The sequence below is a fragment of the Eurosta solidaginis genome, unplaced genomic scaffold (assembly GCF_040869045.1).
Source record: "Eurosta solidaginis isolate ZX-2024a unplaced genomic scaffold, ASM4086904v1 ctg00000428.1, whole genome shotgun sequence".
Taxonomy (NCBI): Eukaryota; Metazoa; Arthropoda; class Insecta; order Diptera; family Tephritidae; genus Eurosta; species Eurosta solidaginis.
This window is the reverse complement of record NW_027136894.1, coordinates 194,106-219,021: the sequence shown is the minus strand read 5'-3', so window position 1 is coordinate 219,021 and position 24,916 is coordinate 194,106. Positions and strand designations below refer to the sequence as shown.

Genomic DNA, 24,916 nt, shown 5'->3' with positions numbered 1-24,916 from the left:
GCAACACAAAGAGTTGCAGGTAATAAGCCTCACGACCGGATGGAGTGCTAAATATAGCCCTTAAATCAGCGATAAGGTTCAGAATATGAGTATTTACGGATCTCTTCAACGCCTGTATTCAAGAATGCGTCTTCCCCCGCTCATGGACTCTTTTGCTGCCATCTTCATACAGTCCCTTTTTGTATGTTGGATTCAATAGGAAAGATTCTCGAACGTATTATTAGTGAGAGTCTGCAGTAGGCCCTGGAAAGCCCAGGTGGATTGTTAAATTGTCAATTTGCATTTCGAAAATGAAGATCCACGTTAGATGCAATACAAACAGTTGTCAATATAGCACGCAGAGACACAACCGATGGCCAAAATAAAAGGAAACTTTGTGCACTGATAACTTTGAATATTAGAAACGCTTTTAATACCGCGAAATGGATACAAATAATGACAGCGCTATGAAACTTTGGCATACCTGCTTACCTGCTCAGAATAATTGGTAGCTATTTAAACGATAGAGTACTCCCTTTTGATACGTATGGGCAACCAAGAAAGTACAACATGCGGTGTATGACGGTGTGTCTCAAATCGACCTCCCCGGAGGCAAGCAACTTTGCGCGTTTGCAGATGATATTGTCGTAGTTGCAATGACCCAGAAACTTGATCAGCTCCAAACATTATGTAATGATGTCGTGGTAGAATAAAGAAATATTTATAAAATATAACGCTTCATTTTAAAACCACTTCCTTACGCAGATCTTTTCTAGTTAAGAAATCGTTAAAATATTTACGTTCACAGGCTAAGCGGACAATGATATTGTGGCCATTGTTGACATCACTGTGCTGTTAGTAAATAATCACAACAGCAGAAACAGCAAGAAGCCACTTTTATGTACATGTACACATTAAGCATATCTCACATACAAATATGTAGTCGTCAGCTAAGAGAAGCAGTTATACTTACACATACACAGGCATATGGCTAGAAGAAGAGCATAAACTACAAATATACATGTATATAGCTGGGTAACCAAGCACGATATGCAACTGTTCTCGAACACATGTTCGCGAAACAATTAGACCTTAGTAGAGTATAAAGACCGAGAGTATAAAAGCAGCGCAAGCTGAGGAATCAGTAGTCAGTTTCATTTAAACACGCTATTAGTTGTGAAGTGAAGTATAATTGTGAAGTACTCTGAAAGTAATCTAAATAAAGACCAGTTTGCAATATTGCACAGTGGAGTTATTTAATCGAAAGTTTAGCGATTCGAACGTTAGCAGAAGGTGCATAATAGCCAGGATTTTGCTAAATTCATTAAAATATTAATATTTTGAGATTAATTGAAGTTTTAGTTTAATAAGCGAAGAGAAATTAGTGTTTTTTTATTACATTTTGAGAAAAAAGCGAGAGAAATTTTCAAGGAAGTAAAAATCTTAAAACTATTTTTTAATATTAAATTTCGAAAGTGAATACATTAGTTTTATAACTCTCACTAAATTTTTCGTACATATCAAAAATATAATATTTTAAATATTTTCATTTCTAAACTTTTTAACTTAATATACAATTTTATAAAAATGTTTAGGTTTTTTTTACACTTCTTAACTCTCTTAAAGTATGCTTTAATTAAAGTTCTATTTAGAGATTAGTCTGCATAACAATACCTTCAGCATGCGCAGACTCGACCAGCGCACACACGGGACGCTCATCTGCCATTACGAGTATCATTTCTTCACCATCAACGTTCGCCGAACATGAAACTGTGCGCCCATTGGATTGCTGCTTTGCCGCAGCAGCGCCATTTGTACATGCAATTGTTGTTACCTTGTTGTCGGAAGCTGTCGATCGTGCAGTATTTGTCGATGAAGTTGTTACCACCGAAGAGTTGTTGTTAGCATTTGTATCCGCTTGCAAATTTGCAGCGTTCACGCTAGCCTTTTGTATACGAGTTTGACGACGTTTGGTGCTATTTTGCTTCGGCAGCAAACTCGGTTCAGCTTGTAATTGAGCATTAACTTCACTTTTGGTCATACAAGTGAAAGCTTTGGAGAAGCTTTTGCGAAAGTTATCGCTTAGAAAAGCATACAGTATTGGATTCATAGCTGAATTGACATAGATTAGAAAGAAGAGTAGCAAGAAAATGAAAATTTCAAAACGTGAAAGTTGATTTTCAATTGGATTCGAGTTGATGAGCGCCAGCTGTGACACCCAATAGGGTAACCAACAAAAAATGTATACAGTAATAACAGTGAGAACAAGACGTGTCACTTTGCGATGTGAGCGTTTCTTCTCTTTCGATTTGTGCTTTGAGCCGACTGTTTGCAGCTTACGTATCACCAAATAATAAAAGCATAATATAAAACAAAGCGGCGTGGCAAAACCAAGAAAGAATGTGTAGAGCGTGAATGTGGTAGCTGAATGGTTTTTGTACATTTCAGGCCATTCGATATTACACGAAAGATTCACGCCATCCTCTTGACTCACCGTGCTCGCATAAAATATCACCGGCAACATGAGCACTGCTGAGGTAAGCCACGCAATTGCCGATACAATTTTAGCGATATGTTGCGTGCGATATTTAGGTGATGCAATCGGATGACAAACGGCTATATAACGATCAGCTGACATGATGAGTAAAAATATCGATGACGTAAATTGTGTTATCGAACTACTCACCATATAAATCTTACACATAAAATCACCAAAACGCCAACTACAAATGCGCATTGTATAAAGCAAAAATGGTATACCGATTAGAAAAAATTCATCAGCTATAGCTAGATTGAGTATATAAATATTGGTGACAGTTTGCATTTTCGAATAGCGCAACACTACATAAATCACGAGCGTATTACCGCATAGGCCTACAATGCATACGAACGAGTACAATATTAGCGTAGATAAATCAGCTACCGAGTTACGTTGTTCAATGCAATATTCGTAGAAAGTTTGTCTGCGTTGAAAATTTCGTCCGCCTATCGCGGCGAGTGTATATGTGCGATTTCCTAACATTGTTGCATTTCCAATATTCGTTCTGCTGCGCTTCCTGGTCGTATTAACTTCGGCTTTAGCAGCAGCCCACCACTGTCTCGTGCTTAGTTGTTGTCTCGTGCTCAGCTGTTTGTTGTGCGCATCAACTGTTGCATTGATTGCGTGTGTTGCATTCGTGTCTGCGTCAGTTGCTCTTATGACAATTGGCCAACTCGTCGTCGTTATACCCCGTTCATAATTTTCACTGTGATTAGGTGTCATGTGCGCTGTTGCCTCACTTGTGGCTAGCACGAAATTGTATGAAAATAATGCACCTGTGAAAATGATCAATGCAACCTCAATCAAGTATAGTTTCCACATTTTAGCGTTATTCGTTATATGCGCTTGTTTGTGTTGTGACGAATGCGTGACTGACAGGTGTCTGTTGGTTTTATGCTTTAACACTTCAGTAAATATGCGTAAAGCGTGAGTTGTTATTAAACTCTTTCATGTTGTTACTGATAATTATATTATCGTCGGTAGTGTCGTTATTGTTGCTTGCGTTGCTATTTACTATCTGCTTGTTTTCAGTAGCTTTTTATATACCTTTCGTGCTTAAGTAGCGAAACATAGTTGGTGAATTGACCTGCAATAAAAATGTCAAACTGATTACATTTTCATATTTGGTAGAGCATATTATAAGCAGCATATCTTAACGATATCCTTAACATGCACATGTCGCACACCTAAGTCAAAATGGAGCTAACTCAAAAATATGAGATTTCGAAGCTATGAGTGCCTCCGGACTTCCAAATTCAATATCTATTGAACTGTATACTCGATTTATTGGTACTTTCACAAATCAACGAGAAACTACTTTGTACATATTTAAAATTGCATTGGCGCATATGGGAAAGGCAGTCAGTTTTTCGCGTTTTCTGAAAACACCGATTTTTGGAGTTGATCGCTTTTTTGATCAGATGTGCGATATGTATATCAAGTAATATAATAATCAGTAATATTTAATTACTCTTTAGTCACATACAGATTAAAAAACTTGAAATATTTCAAAAGCCGTGTACAGCAAGACTTGGGGCAAACCAAAGTAACAGGCAGGCAATTTTTATCTATTTGATTCAAATTTCAATTATATTTCTATTTAACTAATCGTTAAAGAAGTTTTGAAACTTTATCACTTAAAAGTATATAATTGCTTTACACGAAGCTTAAAATAGTTTAGGTGTGTAATTTACATGAAAAAATTCCGTTTTTTAAGAGAAAAGGTTGGACGTCGAAGTCACCGGCATGTGTAAGTGGATAACGTCTGTAAATTTCAGACAAACTATTAAAAACTTTTCAAAATTGGTTGTACCATGTTTTTTAAAATGAAGCTTCAATCTAATTTAAACTTATTTTATCTCGGATGGGACAAATCACAATGGAACTGATTGCATCCATGTAAAAAAAACTTAATACAATTTCATTCGATTTATTTCTTGCAACCACTTAATTTTTTAGAAAGCACAATTTTTAGAGATTTTTGCTAAACATACATAAAGTGATGGCTGCACATTAGACTAGGTTGGTCCCCATACAAAAAAAAAAAGTTGCTAATGTCCGCCCCTAAATTTGAAGATTATGTTGAGAAGATTTCGGAAAAATTTCTTTTAATTTTTTTTGATCCTTCGAAATACAGCCGAATATATTTTTTCGTTGTAACTTGGTTATTTGACGTCCGATTTTTAAAATTGATATGTCATTATTTTGGCCTTGAGAAGCTTCATATTTCCGTTTAATGTCCTTTTAAGCTATGAAGTCGTTTTCACATGATTAGGTCAGCTAACAAAATTTTACCCCCCCCCCCCCCCCCCTCCTTTTTTTCTTATCTTATCTCTTTTTGAGGCCATCCATGATTTCGACCTATACATGAGGACAGGAAGAGCGACTTGTAGTGCGCGAGTTTTGTTCGTCGATAGATGACTTTAGTTTTCAATTGTCTGCTCGAACTAAAGAATGCAAACAGACCTTCCTTTTCTAATGCGTCTATCCCCTTTCCTTCTGCACTTAAGGTTTCAAGAATTTCATCAACCTTCAGCAACCATAAAAGAGGCGATAGTACACCTCCCTTAGGTGTATCTCTTGTAACTATTTTACATACTAAGCCAGCTCCTTAAGTTGCGGTGACCCTGAGCATAGTATGATCCATGCAGCTATAGAGCCTTGACTTGAAGGGCTAAATTCTCCATTTCAATGTTGCTGAAGGCATTGTCAGTAACGATGCCGCCTGTGAGGGTGTACTCTTTGTAGTTCAGTGATTTCTGGCGCTGACTACATCGTCAGGGGCCCTCTCAACCAATTTGCCTTTTTGATATTCGGGTTATGCTACGTCCATCCTGCAGAAGCTAACATTGTCTCTTGTGTGTAGATCAAGAAGTGTTTGAAGTATTAAGAAGGAGAGACTTATTGAACTGTAGTTTTTGGCCTCCGAGCAGGTAAGTTTCATTGCTTTAGAAATGACCACCGCAAGTACACTTCTTCATGCTTCGATACATCACCTTGTAGGCAACTTGAAAAGATGCCATGTAGATGCGGTATCAATACGCCACCCACGGCTTGCAACACTACCGGTATTCCTTCATTCACCGATTTTAAAGTTTAATTTGATTACCTGCAGTATCTTATCCTGGTCTACGATGTTTTTGAAGTCGGTTTCTGAGATAATAAGCTCGACTTCCTGGCATAGTGATGCTCGTTGTATACGTGTATCCCAAAGAGTGTGTCTCTTCATCATTATCTTCAAAGTTCCCTGGCTGAAGGCATTTTATGAGCTATCAGGGATGCCTTTGACCTTGGCAACATTTTGAAAAGTCTTCATTCCTCCTTTGATGTCTCCGTGTTTTTACAGTATAGTTGCCATGATTCCTTGTATGCCTTCCACATGCGGCTTTTCCAGTTAATAAAGCTGCATCGTTAGGCATCCCAGTCTTCTTCGGCTATGTTTAGCTTTGTTGAAGAGTTTTCTTGACGCTGATCTAAGCTAGTACAATTCTGTGTTAGATGACTTTGTCCTAGATTTGATGCGTGGCGAAGTTAGTATTTCCTTGAGAGTTATAAAGGGCTTCCCTTGTTCATTCAATATACGTAACGACTAAAGAATTGGCATTTAAGGGGTTCATAAGCGCAATTCATAGCTTCGGCAACCCAATTGTCAACCTCACCTACGCGAGGCGAATTCTATTACAATATGCATATATCATACAACAGAAAAACGAAAAGTATTTTCAGTTTATCGACAGTATAGCATATAAAAATTTGTTGACCAAAATTGTTTTCCAGAAAAATTCCAAGAAATTACCTTGACTGTTATGACTTGTACATAAGCCTGTGAATAACTGCGCCCAATACCAATGCGAAAAATATTTATTATTCATAAAAGTTCCAATTTGCATAATTTCATATGAAAATTGTAAGTCACATAACTTTATCAGAAAGATTTTAAGCAAATAGCAATTCATACTAATTAAGTAGATTTAAGAGCTTCCGATTATTTCATAAATTAATGAATAAAACCAAAAGCCTGCTTAAGTATGTATGCATAACCGTGCTCTTCTAGACCATTAAGTATTACTTAAATTGACATAAATTTCTTTGAAATTTTTCCTATGAACACAAAAATAAATAAAGATGTGCTCAGAATGTAGATACCAGCACGTGTAAGCATAAACGTAAATGAAAACTCTTATTTATAAGCTGTCTAAACAATACGTAATTCAGTCTGCTGTGTTTAATTCACAATCCCATAAGTCGGTCGCATGTCAATCACATGTCGGAATACGTCACACGGCGATAGTTACTATAACAGGTTTCTGAATTTCACTTCTTTATCAGCCAATTTTTCGGGAACTGAGTTGTTGAACTCAAAATCTCTTAAATTCATACTGATGTTCCCCCTGCGGGTTAGATGCCAGAAATATGCCTGGAGTGGGGTTTACTCGAAAAGGGGCAATGTGGGTAGGGGCATCACTTGATGCCAGTCGTGACCTGATACAATATATCGCATGATGTTTGTATTCAAGGCTTGTATCCTGTCTTTAGGATTCAAATGAATGTAATTTCATATCGCATAATGGCTTTTTCTTTTGCTTTTATTGGTTTTACTTTTTTCTTAATGCGATCAGTTCACTTTTGGGCTGCCACCGTGGTGTGAGGGGGAGGGTTCACGCCCCGAGCAAAGCAACATCAAAATTTTAAGAAACAAACTTTTTTAATTAAAAGAAAATTTTTATAAGTTGGGTCGCCACCTGGCAGTATTTGGCAAGAACTCCGAGTGCATTTCTGCCATGAAAAGCTCTATGTGAAAATTTATCGGCCTTGCAGATGCCGTTAGAAGTCGGCAGAAAACAAGTAGGTCCGTCTCGAAAATTGGTAGCAAAAATTAAAACGAGGACGGTGCAAATTGGAAGAGAATGTTGGCCTAAAATCTCTTCGGATGTTATCGCGTCTTACATATATATATATTTTTTTATTTGACAATAAAGCATCTTAACGAAGCTTTGCAGTCTCTTCCCCGCTGAAGGTGTCAACTAAGCATTCCCATCGGAGTAATGCGGTCTCGTCAGCTTTCGAAGTATACAGTAAATTATTAATAAGGTGTCCCTTGGTCCAACCAAAGAAAAGGTTGATCACATTCCTAAATTGTGACCCCGGAGTATACCTGTTGAGTAAATATTGATATTGATAGTTGACAAATGTTTGCATCTACTAAGCGTATCGTTTTGAACGATGGAATGGGATCTAGAATAAGATGATTTATATCGATTTTCCATCATCCCTTGTCAAATTTGCTTTCGAGACAAACCGGTTTCGGCGCTGTGCCGTCATAAGTGCCGATTTTCGTTCTGACCTGTTGTTGTAGTTTGTCTTGTATTTATAGTTCGTAGGTACAAGAGGAGGTACTCGTATTGCCAAAATTGATGCTTGTGTATATTCATGTGTATGTGCTGTGTGTACATTCAGAACCGATGTTGGTTTTTACTGATCGATTTGTGTGGCTGACTGAGGCAGGTAAAAGTCAGTAGTTCTAGTCGTTTGACCTTCTTTATGGGTTTTTTTTTGCTTTGGTGCGTTTATTGTTTTGTGTTTATTTGTTGTTGTGTGTTTGTCTGTTGTACCTGTGTTATTATCTTGTTTATTGTAAACAAGTTTTAAAGGCTCAAATATTGTTCTGAAATTGTGTTTATCTGTTCGTTCATTCTTCTACCGTTGAATGTTTTCTATTTGTAGATTTCCATGTTTTCGAGTACGTTGATACGGCGGCATTTTGCTTGTATGTGAAGGACCCTAACTGTTTTATTGATGTTTGTTGGGGAACATGGAGGGAAAATGATAGCTGTAATAGTAGTTGAAGCTACAACGAACGTACATTTCAATTTGATGTGCTGATAATTTTGTAATCACATCTCTTAATTGTGATGCATGTTATCCTGATGCTCAGAAAAGGTTCGTCACATCTCTATACTTCTTTAAAATTGTAGAATTGTGTCATATATCTGGCGGTTTCCCAAGCATCAGAACTGATGCAGCGAATTATTTATGCTTGGTTTAGAATAGTAATGGAAATCAAAGTTAAGTTGCCTTGCAAGCAACCGGATGCCATTATCCTTCAAATGGCGGAGGCTTGGATAGACTCCATATCATAAGATGAGACCTTTTGATTGCACATCCGATTACAAGCTTTTTTGGTACCATTGATTCGGCTATGAAGTACTTAGGTTGGGAACATGTAGCCGATAGTTGAGGAACTGATCCTGCAACTAGATCCGTGTATTTTGACGATATGAGGTGCAGAATACGAAGCAAATACTCACGCTAAAAGCATATTTATTAATTCACACTGATGCAAAGACAGATGGCTCTATCCTCTCAGCCATATGAATGCCCCACTGCTCGCTTTTTATTCACAATAAGGTACTCATATATTCATGTTTTTAATCCAAATTGTAGGGAATATTTTTGGGCTCGTTCAACAGAACTTGGTAGGGAATATTTTTAGGCTCATTCAACAGAACTTGATCTTGATCAACCACATTGTATAAATCAATATGAGCTTGTCGCTCTAATTAAATACATATTCAAGTGTTCATGTGTTGAATTACGTTTAAATTGATGCTTAATATTTATCAATAGTTTATCGAAATTTGACAGAAATCGTTACAAAATAAATAAGTAGCAAAAAAGAAAAAAGCAGCCAAATATTTTAATTGCAACGAACATTTATTGCAATCGAATTACGAATATGGTGGGTAGATAGAATTATTCGCCAGCTACCCATACAACTGCTTTAAGTCTGAATTATATGCAGTGCGGACATCACATCAGGAATATATACGCATATTTTGTGAGCAATTGAAAATTTCAATTAATTTATGGGTCTTCATTTTATAAAAGTTTATTTGTGTGAGTGTTTACCTTTAAGCTTACACTCATACAGATATTTGTGCAAACGAAAATCTTTGTGAATTTGTAAAAGGAATAAATAACTAAATAATAGTGTGTTGTGGTAGATGTGATTTAAAGCTAGCTACGGAAAGGAAAAATGCACATGGAAATCACATATACACACATGCTTATAGATACAAACTAGCTAGATGCGTACACAGCAGTGAAACACCAAACTAGTCAGAAAAACATTGGTTTACAAAAAAACATGTTTGACTGCATTCAGACTGGTCCGAAAAAGACCACATACTGCTGCGCCGCGAGTAGATCTTTTGTTTTTATGGTGCTCTTTCCGCCACCAGGAACCGATCGCATGACCTGTCTTAGACAGCCGATAAATTTTCCATCATGGTCCACATCGAAATAAAAAAAATGTTACATATACGCAACGGTATTAAAAAGATAACCGGAACGAAAAACTTAGACCCTGAGCTAAAGAGCGGGTCTGGGAATGCAAGACCTTGCTCTTGATAACATAAATTGTTTTTAATATCAATATCATGTGGTACGCGCGTTGCTGTTTTCCAAGATCGAGCTTGGCTTCCATACATTTTAGTACAGCAATGTGGGGCACGGTAGGGAGTCCACAGTTCTACAGGCTTGCTGAAGGTTGCTCTTGAAAAGGCATCAAGTGAGCGAAGAAAAATCAGAGAAGACACTATATTTTTAGAATAGCAACATTCTATTGACAATGTGAGAGCATGTTACGACTCGACTACTGTGACTGAGCTGCTTAGAGGATTGGACTTTTGGTAAAGCATTCGTAAGGAGGAGGTAAAGCTTCGAGCTGAATTCGATAGAAGCAATTCAAAAACAGTTTTTACTTTTCGCCTTGAGAAATCTTCAATGGGACTCCTTGTATAATTTTCCTCCTTACGGTTAAAACTAATAAATCTTCTTACCATTGCAAGTCGTAGAGAAATTCTAGGTGTACTATTTATGGCTAAACTATTAAATTGATCGAATTCAAGCCCATTCTTTTGAAGGAAGTAAACTTGAATGTTCCATGCTGAGTTGCAAGGCATTATAAACCTATAATGCGTAAACAATGCAGAAACAGTTTCCCACTAAACGAACCTTTTCTATGTTTGTGTGAAGATTATAACTCTCACTCGCGAATAATCGATGTTCCGGACTCGCTATTTGCCATGAATAAAAACGGTTCTATCTTCTCTTAATAATGAAAAAATTACATGTTTACCTTTAATCTATTGTATTTGTGAATCTTCATTTCTCAGCTGATGAATTTCTCTGCAGCTGAGCAGTTTTAGATCTCGGTGCTTAAGAAGCCACTGCCTCTCTAAGACTCGGTAACAATAAAAATTATAAATTAGAAATAAAACATAAATAAGAATTGAAATAAAAAAAAATTATGTATTAAACAACAACAACAGGATTAGCCTGGTTTCATCGGGCCACTTGAGGGCAGTGCGCTGCCACAACGTCCGAGAAGAGAAAAAAAATTCACATATGAACATACGTCACTAAGTAATAGCGTAATATTTTCCATTTCATAGCATTTTACACATACAAAAATATTATTTTTTGCATACTTATAGGCGCCGCAAGAGGCATAGCAATTCATTTAATTAAAATACCATATTGCAAAACGCGCCTAAGTGTAACAGTAAATTTGTTAACATAAATATATTTATGAGAGCAACTGAATGTATGCCTCACTTGCAAATGGGTGCCTTCGAATAAACGATTAAATCGATAATATGGAAGTGCGTTTAGATATGAAAAAAAAAAATTTTAATAAAAATTCTTAAAGAACCTGATTGTTATCGTATCGTGCGAAAATGTGATTAAAAGGTAGGCCGTTAGGTAGCCTTGAAGCACTTTTAATTAAACGTTGTATACTTTTAGGCTATTAACGTAATTTCTAAAGCTTTTAAAATTCAAATAAGTGCGGTAAAGGATAGGAGTGATGAAATTGCAGAAATTGGTTGTAGTGGAACTTAAATAACTCGTTAATTTACTGTTTATGACTTGCATGATTATGTCATTTAGTTGAGTGATTACAGTAAACGCCTTGAAGCATACCAAAGCAATGACGTGTGCAAATCTCTAAATTTGAAGCTTAGTCATTTAACCCATTTAACATGTATAGGTAAATTTATGCTATGTAACACAATTTGTAGTGGTATTAGGGCATAACCCGTTAGCGGATGTATGTATAAATTTAGCCAAACAAATGTTGGTTTGTCATTTATTTATGTCTGCTCTTAAGGCAGAACTTTATGAAAGTCATTTCAAACGTTACATACTTTTATGCTGATATATCGTTAAATATTTACCAAAGATATGTGCACACATGTAAATGTGCTTACCTACTCGTAAAAGTGAACAATCTTATACAATTTGCAGGTTATTCAAGCACATGTCTATATGTGAATCTAATGGCGTCGTTCCCACATGCCAATGACATGCATTTTTGTTCAAATTTGCCAAAATAAATCGATTCGTTCAATATTTGCTATGTGCTGAAAACATCCTCACGTACCCAATGTAAACAAACAAATTCCCTATATGTATATGTGTGGGTATGTATGCGCATACAGATGTATCATGTAGGGAATTTGGAAGGTCTAGGACATATTCCATTTCAAGCCAACTAACCTTCATTTGTCAGGTTCGAAGAAACTTTTTATCTAATATATAAAATTCTTCTGTCACGGTTTTAGAGGGTAAACTCCTCCGAAGCGGCTGAACCGATTCTCATAAAATTTTGTGAGTATATTGGGTAGGTCTGAAAATCGGCCAATGTCTACCTTTTTTTCGCTACGTGTCTAGGGTCTTGAGATCAAAACGTGGACCGGGGTACCCCTAGAATGTGTTTTTATACAATATGGATGTCAAATGAAAGCTGTTGATTGGTGCTATAGTACTGGATAATTTTCATACAACTGGGAGGCTAGGGTCTCGAGATATAGCCCAAAACGTGGACCCGGGTACCCCTACAATGTGTTTATACAATATGGATATCAAATGAAAGCTATTGATGGGTGCTATAGTACAGGATAATTTTCATACAACTGGGATGTTAGGGTCTCGAGATATAACCCGGGTACCCCTACAATGTGTTTATATAATATGGATATCAAATGAAAGCTGTTGATGAGTGCTATAGTACAGGATAATTTTCATACAACTGGGATGGTAGGGTGTCGAGATATAGCCCATAACGTGGACCCGGGTACCCCTACAATGTGTTTATACAATATGGATATCAAATGAAAGCTCCTGATGAGTGCTATAGTACAGGATAATTTTCATACAATTGGGAGGCTAGGGTCACGAGATATAGCCAAAACGTGGACCAGGGTACCCCTAGAATGTGTTTATACAATATGGATATCAAATGAAAGCTGCTGATTAGTGCTATAGTACAGGATAATTTTCATACAACTGGGAGGCTAGGGTCTCGAAATATAACCCAAAACGTGGCCCCGGGTACCCCTAGAATGTGTTTATACAATATGGATATCAAATGAAAGCTGCTGATTAGTGCTATAGTACAGGATAATTTTCATACAACTGGGAGGCTAGGGTCTCGAAATATAACCCAAAACGTGGCCCCGGGTACCCCTAGAATGTGTTTATATAATATGGATATCAAATGAAAGCTCGTGATGAGTACTATAGTACAGGATAATTTTCATACAACTGGGAGGCTAGGGTCTCCAGATATAGCCCAAAACGTGGACCCGGGTACCCCTAGAATGTGTTTATACAATATGGATGTCAAATGAAAGCTGTTGTTGATGAGTGCTATAGGACAGGATAATTTTCATACAACTGGGAGGTTGGGTCTCGAGATATAGCCCAAAATGTGAACCCGGATACACCTAGGATGTGTTTTTATATTATGGGTATCAAATTGAAGCTGCTGATGTGTGCTATAATACAGATACCGGATACCCCTAGAATGTGTGTGTATTATGGATATCAAATGAAAGCTGTTGTTGAGAGCTCTAAAGTTCATTGTGATATTCGATTTAGTCGCATCAACCTGGAAAACTGATGAATATGCATGCGAAGCCAAAATAAAGACAAGAATTAATAATACCCACATACCTATTTACATACGCCCTATTCGATTTTCCTGAAATTTCGTTTATAAATTTGCCTATATTAGTATTTACGATGCTTTTTTCCGGGAAGTATACCAGAGACGGCCTGGGACTGGGATTAGGACTGGCACTGAGACTGAGACTCGGAGTGGGACTGGGACTGAGACTCGGAATGGGACTTGAACAAAATTCATACCACCCTCTGGGATTGGCAATAAGAGATGAAGAAGAAGGAGAAAAACCTGAGAGAAGAGAAAAGAGAGAAGGAGACTGAGAAAGAGATAGAATGAGATGAAGATTGAGATGAAGCGAAAAAGACGGAGGTAGGGGCGAATAAAAGGATTAGGAAAAAGTGTAGAGGGGTAGGGCAGAGTTAAACGGAAAAAGCTTATTTAAATGTATGCAGATAGGGCAAATTTAGGGCATAACAACGTCTGTCCGGTCTGCTAGTATATATATATATTTGCCGACATCTTTATCAAATTTGGCTTGGTGAGAAACCGGTTTCGGTGTTGTGTAATATTCAGGGTTTCTTTTCTTTCGCGCCTTTTTTATCGATTTGCTTGCATTTATCGCAACAAAATATGTCATTGAAGAAAGCCCAACGCCGAAACAAGTCTGCTTCCAAACCAAATTTGACAAGGACGACGGAATATCGTTTCTACGGAGAGCTGAAATGGGCGGTCTGCTTTAATTCTTTTAGTGATTGATTTTCACCAACATATGTTGACGAACGGGCGGTTATATGGACGGACAGAAATCTTTATCTACTGTGATTCCCACAAAGGGATCAATACCTTGACTCTTTTGTGGGATAACCTTCAGAGGCCGAAGACGGGATTTGCTGGAATTTTATTTCTGAAACGGGTATTTAGGATATCGGAAAACCGGAAGTTCGAAAATATCGTATTTACGGTGTGATTTGATAGAAACTTAATACTTTGTTAGCCTATTGAATTGTTTAGTATTTATGTAACTCTTTTTAACGTGAAGTGGGCAAGGATTACAATATTCGAAAAAGTTATAGATAAGAGTTGAGCAAGTTGCGAAGGTGGGAAGAGGATGAGAGGAACGCAAACGAAACTGTATCGAAAAGATAAAAAGAAAGCTAGACGACCAGTGACGTAGAGGAACACGGAAAAGGATATGGAAAGGGGAAGGAACACGAAGGGGTATATGCATATGCAGAGGAAGGGTGGATGGAGAAGGATGGCGATAAAAACAGAGAGAACAGAGATAGACGGAAATTTCGGGTAGCGGTGCAGGAAGAGGTTGGTTGAGAGGCAGAATGTGAGTGAAAGTGATAAGGAGAGGTAGAGAGAGAGATGGAGCGGCAGAGGCGAAGAGAGAGGGCAACTGAAAGTGAGATATCGAAGTAGAAGATGTGAGGGTATAGAAAGACTGGAAACGATATGGTATAAAATTAAAAAAGAAGATGAAAAAAGTATAGTATCGGTTGTAGAGGCATATATGTTATGGTGATATGGAGGAGAGGCCATAAACGGCATCATGCGTTGAATAGAGTTAATGCATTACTTTCAGAAATAAAGCTGATAATCATTATTGCAAACATGCGCTACTTTGGACTGTATAGATGCAAATAAGGACATTTCTTCACGAACACGTGGTGTGGTGGTAGCGTGCTCCGCCTACCACACGGAAGATCTTGTGTTAATACACCGGGCAAAGCAACATCAAAATTTTAGGAACTAGTTTTTTCAATTAGAAGAATGTTATTCTAAGCGGTGTCGCCCCTCAGCAGTGATTTCGCAAGCACTCCTAGTGTATTTCTGCCATGAAAAGATTCTCAGTGTAAACTCATATGGCTGGCAGATCCCGTTCGGGGTCGGCGTAAAAGGTTCAGTCCTGCCAATTTGTTGGAAAAATTTAAAGGGTCTACGACATAAATTGGAAGAGAATCTCGGTCTAAAATCTCTTCGGGGGTTATCACGCCATAATTTTTTTTTTTTTTTTTTTGTTCAAGTCTATCATCTTACTGGTCGTGTTGTTTATTTAATACAAACGTTCTCCGGAAGATTAATGATCGTGTCCGTGATAACAACGGTGTATATCGAAGGATGTTCAATGAGGAGTTGAGTGAGCTTTACGCAGACACCAGCATAGTGCAATGAATAAAATTTGAAAGCTTCGCTGGTTAGTTCAAGTTAAGGGAATTCAGAAGCAGACTAAGAGGGAGCCCTCTACTGATTTGGGTGAAACAGAAGGAGAAAAACTTAACCACCCATGATGCTGCCGATTGGCGTCAGTTCTTGCATCTAAAAACGCAGATTTTCTGCCATATTAAAAGTTGCATGTTCACATACTGGGGAGATTCAAGTGAGTTGCTATCGAAATACTTTCCCCTAGCTCTGAAAAAAGCTGGACAATCAAGCATAAAGTGACTCGATGATTCCATCTCATCATCCTCCTTACACCTGCAGCAGGATGTGGTTTCCAGTATTTTGAGACGGACCGCATGGATTACAATTCAATAGTGCCTTTTCAAGGCCTCAATGACCATTCATAGATGAGCTTTAGTGAACCCACTTATTTGGCAAACCTAGTGCCATCCACTACCGATCAAAATTATCTTGCCACACTGCAAGAGGTGGTGTCCGCTCAACGCTTGCCGAGTTGCCTCGAGGCCACACATGGAGGAGGAGGCCACAGGTGCCCAGCGGTATACCGAAATCCGGACTAAAAATCCGCTCAACAGTTGCCTGGGATACCACTTTGGCCTGGAACCTAGATAATCTTTATCACAAAATAGGTCTATGCAATCGAAAGCGAGGTCATGCTCTCCTAGACCACCTTCGATTGCACTATAGTTACACTCAATGCCTTGATAGCCGTTTGGCTATCAGAGGTGTGTCAAATTCCCTAACGGTAGTATAATATTTCATCCATCGCATCCTTAACCGCGGCATCTTCCGCTTGGAAGACGCTGCAGTGATCAAGTAACTTAAACTTGCGGCTTACATTCAGCTCTTGACAAAAGACACCCCACCAACTTTTCCTTGAAACAACGACCTATCCCTGAAGAAGTTACCGGGTCCCCTGCCTCAAATGAATCCCCATCGCCATTCATCTTTCGGGGGAATTACTAGGGTGAAGGTTGCATAGGAAGCAGTTATCGGCACGCAATAGCCGGCCCTGTCAGGGACAAAGTCGAACCTGGTAGGAATGCTTGAGTGTCCCAAGTCCGAAAGCTCATAGCCCGTATTACGAAGGCTGACCAACGACCGGGCCGCGGCCGTCTATCCCGCAATATCGATTGAATGTATGTTCATGCATGTACATTACACCAGACCAGTATCACACCGTAAATTGGGGTAGTTCTGAAAGCGGGGATCTTATATCCTGGCACAAAGAAACAAAAACTAAGTTTACTCGGCACAAAAAAAAGGTCTTACCAGGATCAACACAGACTTGGGTGGAAATTTTATCCACCAAGTGAGTGTTTTGAAATTGTTTTTCTATCAATATTTTGTATGTATTTGTACATGTGTACCTATGTAAATATATTTATTTATTCTGTCACACAGTTCCTTCAATTTTTGGCTTTGTTTGGATATAAACCACGTGCAAACAACAAAAATAATAAATGTGAATAAAATATCCATATGAACGTATGTAAATTTTTACCAACGCATTATCACCTTAAGCTATTTGTTAAGCACAAAAAAAGGAAACCGAAATGCAAATAACTCACAAGTCATTTCTAAATTTATGGCATAAAATTTATGCGGTATAAATTAAATTACATTTATAGGTTGGCCCGTATATGTAGTCCTTTATGTCTTTTTTAACTCTAGAGTCACTTGAGGTAGTCCTTCTCGACACGACAATCAGCATTGGTTGACAGCGTACATCTTCGACTCTGAGTAAAAAGCCAAGATTGAGGCTTACCTTCTACTTCAACTACAATTTTTCCTATAAATAGCCTGCAGCTTTCATGCTGACTCAGAAAGAGACCTGATAAGGCAGTTGAGTTTTACTGATAAGATTTCCATGGCAGAAGTATGGACGTGTAAACCAGTGCTTTGGGGAACCGCGTGCTTTGGTGATATTTTCCATATGAAGTTAAACTTGAGGCTTTTGGGTTGGTGGTTGTTATGCCAATCTTAGATTGAAATTTTATTTCGTTGTCATGGCCTCAAAGGAGGTCTTACAAAGACTGAACTCATTGTCCTTCCCAGGCGCACAAATAACTATATTTCAGGCCACCGCTGTTAAATCAAGACTCTAGCTTTCAACGGTGGTTGAATATCTAGGTGTTATATGAAATAGTAAACTGATCTAGAAACAAGTAAAGAAGAATAAGTTCGGGTGTAACCGAACATTACATACTCAGCTGCCAAATTACAGCTTGCAATCCTTTTAAATCACCTTCTTTTAAAAGTGGGCGGTGCCGCGCCCATTGTCAAAAATTTTACTAATTCTCTATTTTGTGTCATAAAGTCAACCCACCTACCAGATTTTATAGATATGCGCCGCCGATGAACGCCGCCGCCGCCGCCGATTTAGGTCGTTTTTCGCACGCCGCCGCCGAATGACAAAAATATTGGCGCGGCGGCGGCAGCGGCGGCGGCGTCCGGCGCGGTACTATATTTTCTACTAATTTAAGAATGTTTAGGTCATTTATTGTTCATGTCGAAAATTAGGTCGGATATGGTCGAAAGTGTATCAACGGATGCGTATCGCTGCCAGTTATAAGAAACTAATTGCGAAATTTAACTCTTTCTAAATTTTCAAAAGTTATTTAAAAAACAGACATTTTCAATACCAGCTTAACACGGACTTATTTAAACAAAACACTAAAAGAAGAGTTAGATCATAAATTTAGATATTTTTTTTTTCAAAAAATTAATAATGAACAATGAATTCAAATAAAATTACCAAGGCGAACATGTTTTCAAATTGTCCTCAAGTTGTTAAAAAAACCAAATTACACAAAAAGATGCCGATTTTTTTTAAATTTTACATTGCGATTGGCTGAAAGAATAAGCGAAATAAGTGATGCCAAATCCTTTACTAGGTTCTAGGGGCATAAACACTCCTTTGAAATGATTCTTAACTCATACTTAAGTTGAGGATTTATGTACCAATGAGAAGGGTTTGAAAAATCACTTGGGTTTACATTCAAACATCTGTTGTTCATTTGCGAAACTATACAATAGCGTCTGAAATGTTAATTTTGATTTTCACACTTCATCCTTCAACACCCAAATCTCCCGCTTTGACATTTCCTAAAGTTGGCCGCCCTATCCAAAACTAGTCCCTTGGAGTGAATCACATTGATTATAGCCTATCAACCAAGTTTAAATATTACCTACACGTTACGACTCCTTTTGCAAATGTGAATACGTAGGCACATATATTTACCCGGTGAGGCTTTGTCCTTCGCAAGAACACTCAAAGTGGTGAAGCAAAAGCTTTCCCAAGACAGTCGAACTAATGACCGTGTGTGCTACTACCCTCACGTAGTGGTCATCCATAATGAGCTCTTATATCATAAGGCCGGAAAACAGCAGTTAACAGCTCTCAACTTAAAATCGGTCGACTTTCAAAAAAAATATCGTTTTGATTTAACGAAGATTATTGAAATCAATGTTGTGAACACAAAGGTCTGCAAACTTTGGTCTAAATTTTAAAAATTTTATCCAGGTTCCTTGTAAAATTTTAATTATGTAGATGCGCCGGAGATTATACGATTTTCACCCATTACGCATTGACATCCACTTAGACGGCTTATGATTTCGAGGGCGGCATCCTTGACCGAATAGTCACTCCCTAACGTTTCAAGGTGTTTCTCTGGTGTAGCTCGGAAGCATAGCGCGACAAAAGCATCCGTTGGAAAGTCTTCGGAGCTACACCTAGAGCTTCTAGGAAAGTGACGTCGACGAAGGTATGAGTTCCAAGTCGCAGTCCTATAGCTTCTGTGCTGGCATATGGTGTGAGGGTCAGGAGGCGTGGTAGCGACTGGTGTTCGGGATTGTTACTGTTCGCACATCGGGAATTGTAGCTCTTAAAAACAGCCGAAAAAACTGGAGGCGCCCTGTGCCACGAGAGTCATGAGTATTAATAGACCATTAGTAGCAACCGTAAGTCGCCTTTGTGCGTGATCGCCAAGGATCCACAAATGATTTAGAGAAATTGTGTTCGCGACGATTATTAGGAGTTAACACTAGGTAAAACTACGCTTTGCACGAGATATACAGACAAAAGTGTGCATATTTTATGTATGCTTTCTTAGAATCCAACTTCCGTGGCAATTAACTCTGACATTCGGCACCAACAAAAGCCCTCCAGACATTTTGCTGAAGGTAGCAAGAGACTGAAGACGGTCTCCGAGTTGGCCTTACTCTTGTACATACCTCACTCTGGCTTGGAAAAGTTAGGGATGTCTGAAAAGGCATTCAACTCAGTGGAGCTTGGTTCTGAGGAAAGCGGAGACATTCTGCGCTATACCTTCCACTTAGCCCCCTTATTTCCACATTGAGGTCCCTAAATTGAGAAAGACTGGTGTATTGGATTAAGCTCTCTTGCAATGGGACAAAAAATATTTTTAGCTAATCAATTTAGTTGCTGGGGAGAAAGGAATTGATTTCTTTTTCCAATTACTTCCAAAGTAGTCTTTACTATGGGTGTATAATCTAAGTCATAAATAAATTAGCTAGATAACACTAAACTTCACTCAATAATAATCCCTAGCATAAATAATTTCGATAAAACAAAATCCGCACAAAATTCGGACAAAAATTCCCAAGAAATAGAAAAATTATAAAAAAAAAGAAATTGCTTTATTTTCGGTCCTAAGATATAATTAGGTTCTGTTATTACGAACAATTCTTCTAGATTGTGTCTACTATTGATACTTATAGATAGAATGGACGGGATTCGGCTTCCTCGGGAGATGGTGTTGTCGGGACATCTTTTCGGGATTACTACAATACTTCTCTTCAAGATATAAAATTTATTTTGCTTATTTATATATACCGATCAACAATAGAAGTATGTACATATATAAGATAAAATATTGGCAATTTGCATAGTATCTAGGTAAGATAACATGCGTCAGCCAACTTAGCACCAGCTTATTCGATGAAATTATTTTCGAGTCTCTAAAATAAGTTGCATCAATTTTGTATTAAACGAAATGTATTTGATTACTGCAGCAGCAATGTACATGCAATTGCTTTGAATATAGCTTTGGATATATTTCTCAGTGAAATAATTAGGACGGCTCAATTTATCGAAAGTGAGATGGGAACCTTTGCAAAAATTCGGGCCCGGTCCTTATCTACATAGACATTTTTTGAATCACAGAATGTGTCTCAATCCGAGAACCTACATTAAGCAACCAAACTACTAGTGTCAGTGAAAATGGTTTTTTCGAGAAGTAAATGGGCGATAGGTGCCTGATGAACTCGAGCTTAAACTCTTTTTTATCCAGAATAAACCTCGCCATACACAAATGTACTGTGTTCACATTTCACCCAAGCGTCTTTTAATTTTTGAAATGGAGCCAAGGCCTGTAACACCCAGGTCCAACACAATTAAGCCGCACCTATTGAATGGCTCGAAGCACTGCCGAAAAAAAGAAGAAGAAGAGGAAGAAGAAATAAAAAGATAATAAAAAAATTTTAAGGACTACAAAAAATAGAAGGCAATTTTCCTTTAATATAGACATAATATTTTTGAATTTTGACTAAAAAACTTTAACAATAGCACTTGTAAAATAATTTTGGCATTTAAAACTATAAAGGTGAAGCGCAATCTTTCAATTTAAGGCAAACCATGTACTTGGGATTAACTAATTGATTATTTAAAATTTAAACACGAGCTCTACCTTTATAATGTTAAATCCCAAAATTCTTTTACAAGAGCTATTGTTAAAGTTTTTTAGTCAAAATTCACCAAGCTTATGTCTGTATTAAAGGAAAAATTGCCTTCTATTTCTTGGTCCATTTATATAAAGGTAGTCCTTAAAATTTTTTATCATATTTTTATTTTCACTTTTTCAGTGCTGCCTACAAAAAGGCATTTAGAATTTTGGGCTTAGTCACGGCCCAAATTTCACGTCTCTAGCTCACCGGCAAGTTACTTAAAAATCGCTTGCAAGATTCCCCTCGGTTTTAAAGGATTTGCAGTTATCTTGACTAGCGCGCCACCTAGCCGAAATTTGTTTTCTATAAGTTTTATTGTCACTAGGCCTCTAACTAAGTGCCAAGTTTCAAGTCTCTAGGTAACCGGGAAGTTAGTTAAAAATGGATTGAAAGATTCCCATATCAAAATTAATTCTCTTAATATCTCGATCCATGCGCCACCTAGCGACATTTTTTTGATCAAATATTGTATTGCCACCAGGTTCTGACTCACGGCCCAAGTTTCAGGTCTCTAGCTCACCGGAAAGTTACTTAGAAATCGATCGCAAGATTCCCTCCGTTTTTAAAGGATTTGCAGTTATCTTGACTAGCACGTCACCTAGCCGAACTTTGCTTTCTATAAGTTGTAGTGCCGCCAGCCCTCTTATTAAGTGCCAAGTTTCAAGTCTCTAGGTAACCGGGAAGTTAGTTAAATATGGATTGAAAGATTCCCAAATTAAAAATTGGTTTCTTACCATCTCGACCCGCGTGCGCCACCTTGCGAATTTTTTTTTTTGATCTAATGTTGCATTTTCACCAGGTTCTGACCCACGGCCCAAGTTCGAAGTCTCCAGCTCACCGGCAAGTTACTCAAAAATTGATCGCAAGATTCCCCTCGTTTTTCAGGGATCTGTAGTTATCTCAATTAACACGCCACTTAGTGGAACTTTGTTTTCTATAAATTGTGTCGTCACCAAGCCGTGAATTGTGTGCCAAGTTTTAAGTTTCCATGTCACCGGGAAGTTAGTTAGGAATGGATTGAAAGATTCCCAAATCAAAATTAATTTTCTTAATATCTCGATCCATGCGCCACCTAGCGAAATTTTTTTGATCAATTATTGCACTGTCACCGGGTTCTGACTCACGGCCCAAGTTCAGGTCTCTAGCTCACCGGGAAGTTACTTAAAAATCGATCGCAAGATTCCCTTCGTTTTTCAGGGATTTTCAGGGATTTTCGTTTATCTCGATTCGTGTGCCACCTGGCGGCATTTTGTTTTCCACGAATTGTAGTGTTGTAGACTCGCAAACTATGTGCTAAGTAACAATTTTTCCAGGTAATCGGGAAGTTTGTTAAAAATGGATTGAAAGATTCCCAAATCAAAATTAATTTTCTTAATATCTCGATCCATGCGCCATCTAGTGATTTTGTTTTTATTAAAATATTGTATTTTCACCGGGCTCTGACTCACGGCTCAAGTTTCATATATCCAGCTCACCGGGAAGTTACTAAAAAATCGATTGAATGATTCCGTTTCTCAAGGTTTTGTTGTTATCTCACCTCGCGCGCCACCTAGCGGAATTGCAAATTGTATTGTCACCAAGCCTCGAAATGTGTGCCAAGTTTCAAGCCTCTAGGTCACTGGCAGGTTAGTAAAAACTGGATTGAAAGATTCCCAAATCAAAATTAATTTTCTTAATATCTCGATCCATTCGCCACCTAGCGAAATTTTTTGATCAAATATTGCATTGTCACCGGGTTTTGACACACGGCCCAAGTTTCAGGTCTCTAGCTCGCCGGGAAGTTACTTAAAAATCGATCGCAAGATTCCCTGCGTTTTTTAAGGGATTTTCGTTTATTTCGATTCGTCTGCCACCTGGCGGCATTTTGTTTTCCACGAATTGTAGTGCCATCGACTCGCAAACTATGTGCTAAGTTTCAAGTCTCTGGATCACCGAGAAGTTAGTTAAAAGTTGATCGCAAAATTTCCAATTTAAATTTAATTTTCTGTATTTCTCGATCCGTGCGCAACCTAGCGGATTTTTTTTTCACTTGCATTGTAATGTCTCCCAGATCTGAACTATGCTCTTATTATAAAGTATCTAGCTCAACGGGAAGTTACCGAAAAAGACTTTTCCGTGGGTCAAAAATTCGTATGGAAATGAGGGGACAAACATGAAAGCGAGTTAATATAAAGGTAAAAGTATAAAAAATAAGAAAAATGAGAAGAAAAAGAAGGGAAAGAAAAAATATAAAAGGAATAGAATGAGAAGAAGAAGAATAAGAAGAAAAAGAAGAAGAAGAAAGAGTAGAAGAAGAAATAGAAGAAGAAGAAAGCGAAGGCGAAGGAGAAGAAGAAGAAGAAAGAGCAGAATAAGGTGCAAGGTGGGTCCTTGTAGCCAGACTATTAGCATGCAGGGTATCGTGGATTGGTTGAAGAAATATATTCAGATTAGTTGCGGTATTCAGCGGGTACTGGACTATATAAACTTTTGATAGGAATACAATACCTCATATCGCAAGGGAAATGTTCTGACACAAAAAAAAAAAAATGGTTAATGAAATGTGTTTTTAAAACCGATTATCTAGAGCTTCTCAGAACGGAAGCTTTAAAACGTAGGTTTTCAACTATTCTAACAAATCCGAATGATTATACTGTCGTTCATAGCAAAAAAGCAGTAAAATGTGAAAAGTAAAATCGCAGAAAATTAAATTTTTTTTGGGAACTTTAAAATTTTTCAAGTAAACTTCAAACTCAAGACCTTGTTTTATATTTCATTGCGCATTTCAAATGAGTATTTATTTAGTTAATGAGTACATTGTAATCGCAGAAATTCATTGGTATTTAAATGCATTTTGTTGCCTTTTTGCTAGTGATGGTAGTATAGTAAGGCGGAACTTGTACGGAGTCACTGTAGCAAATTTTAATATTGACCCCTTTTCGATACCCCTAAACTGTCTCCAAACGGGATCAAAACTTATATGTGGTATAGCTGACCTTGGTTTTACCATATGAAGAGGTCATACTAGAACAGTCGTTTATTCGATTCAAAGGGCCGCCCTAATGCACAATTTACCGGTCGGTTGCATGCTACGCGTCCCCCTTATAATCGCCGAGCCCAAGGGCACACTTTAATAAACTAGAGGCCTGTCAAAATACCGCCCATTGCCATGGGCATTTGTGAGTGGTCGCACTTACTGGATGGGTCAACATAAAAGTGTTCTAGTGAGCTGTTCTTTAGCCGGACAGCTGCCACCCAACTTAACTATAGAAATGGGCTTCGGTAATCGCCAGATTAGTATATTAAACTCAACTGCTCGGTGTAGCTTTGGCCCGAAACCACACCTTCAATCAAACTATTTGCCGATATTTGGCTTAGAGCCGTATTCTAGTGCTTTTTTTCAAGAATTTTCGTAGAATACAAATATCGAAAAAATTTGTCTTCTTAAATATAACGTATCCTAATATATATGTATTTGTTGTTGTTAATACAGTTTCTTCCACCAATTACACATA

The 24,916-nt window shown here is 37.9% G+C and overlaps 1 protein-coding gene across 2 annotated transcripts in view; it reads right to left on the bottom strand.

The window, feature by feature from the left end:
- Positions 1-803: 803 nt before the first annotated feature.
- The window catches only part of LOC137235697 (somatostatin receptor type 2-like), a 110,666-nt gene continuing 86,553 nt past the window's right edge, over positions 804-24,916 (bottom strand). For both annotated transcript variants that reach the window (XM_067758579.1, XM_067758580.1), the window contains one exon: positions 804-3,605. In XM_067758579.1, the coding sequence (XP_067614680.1) occupies positions 1,628-3,340 (1,713 nt within the window). In that variant the 5' untranslated portion in view covers positions 3,341-3,605 and the 3' untranslated portion in view covers positions 804-1,627. The remainder of the gene's footprint in view (positions 3,606-24,916) is intronic.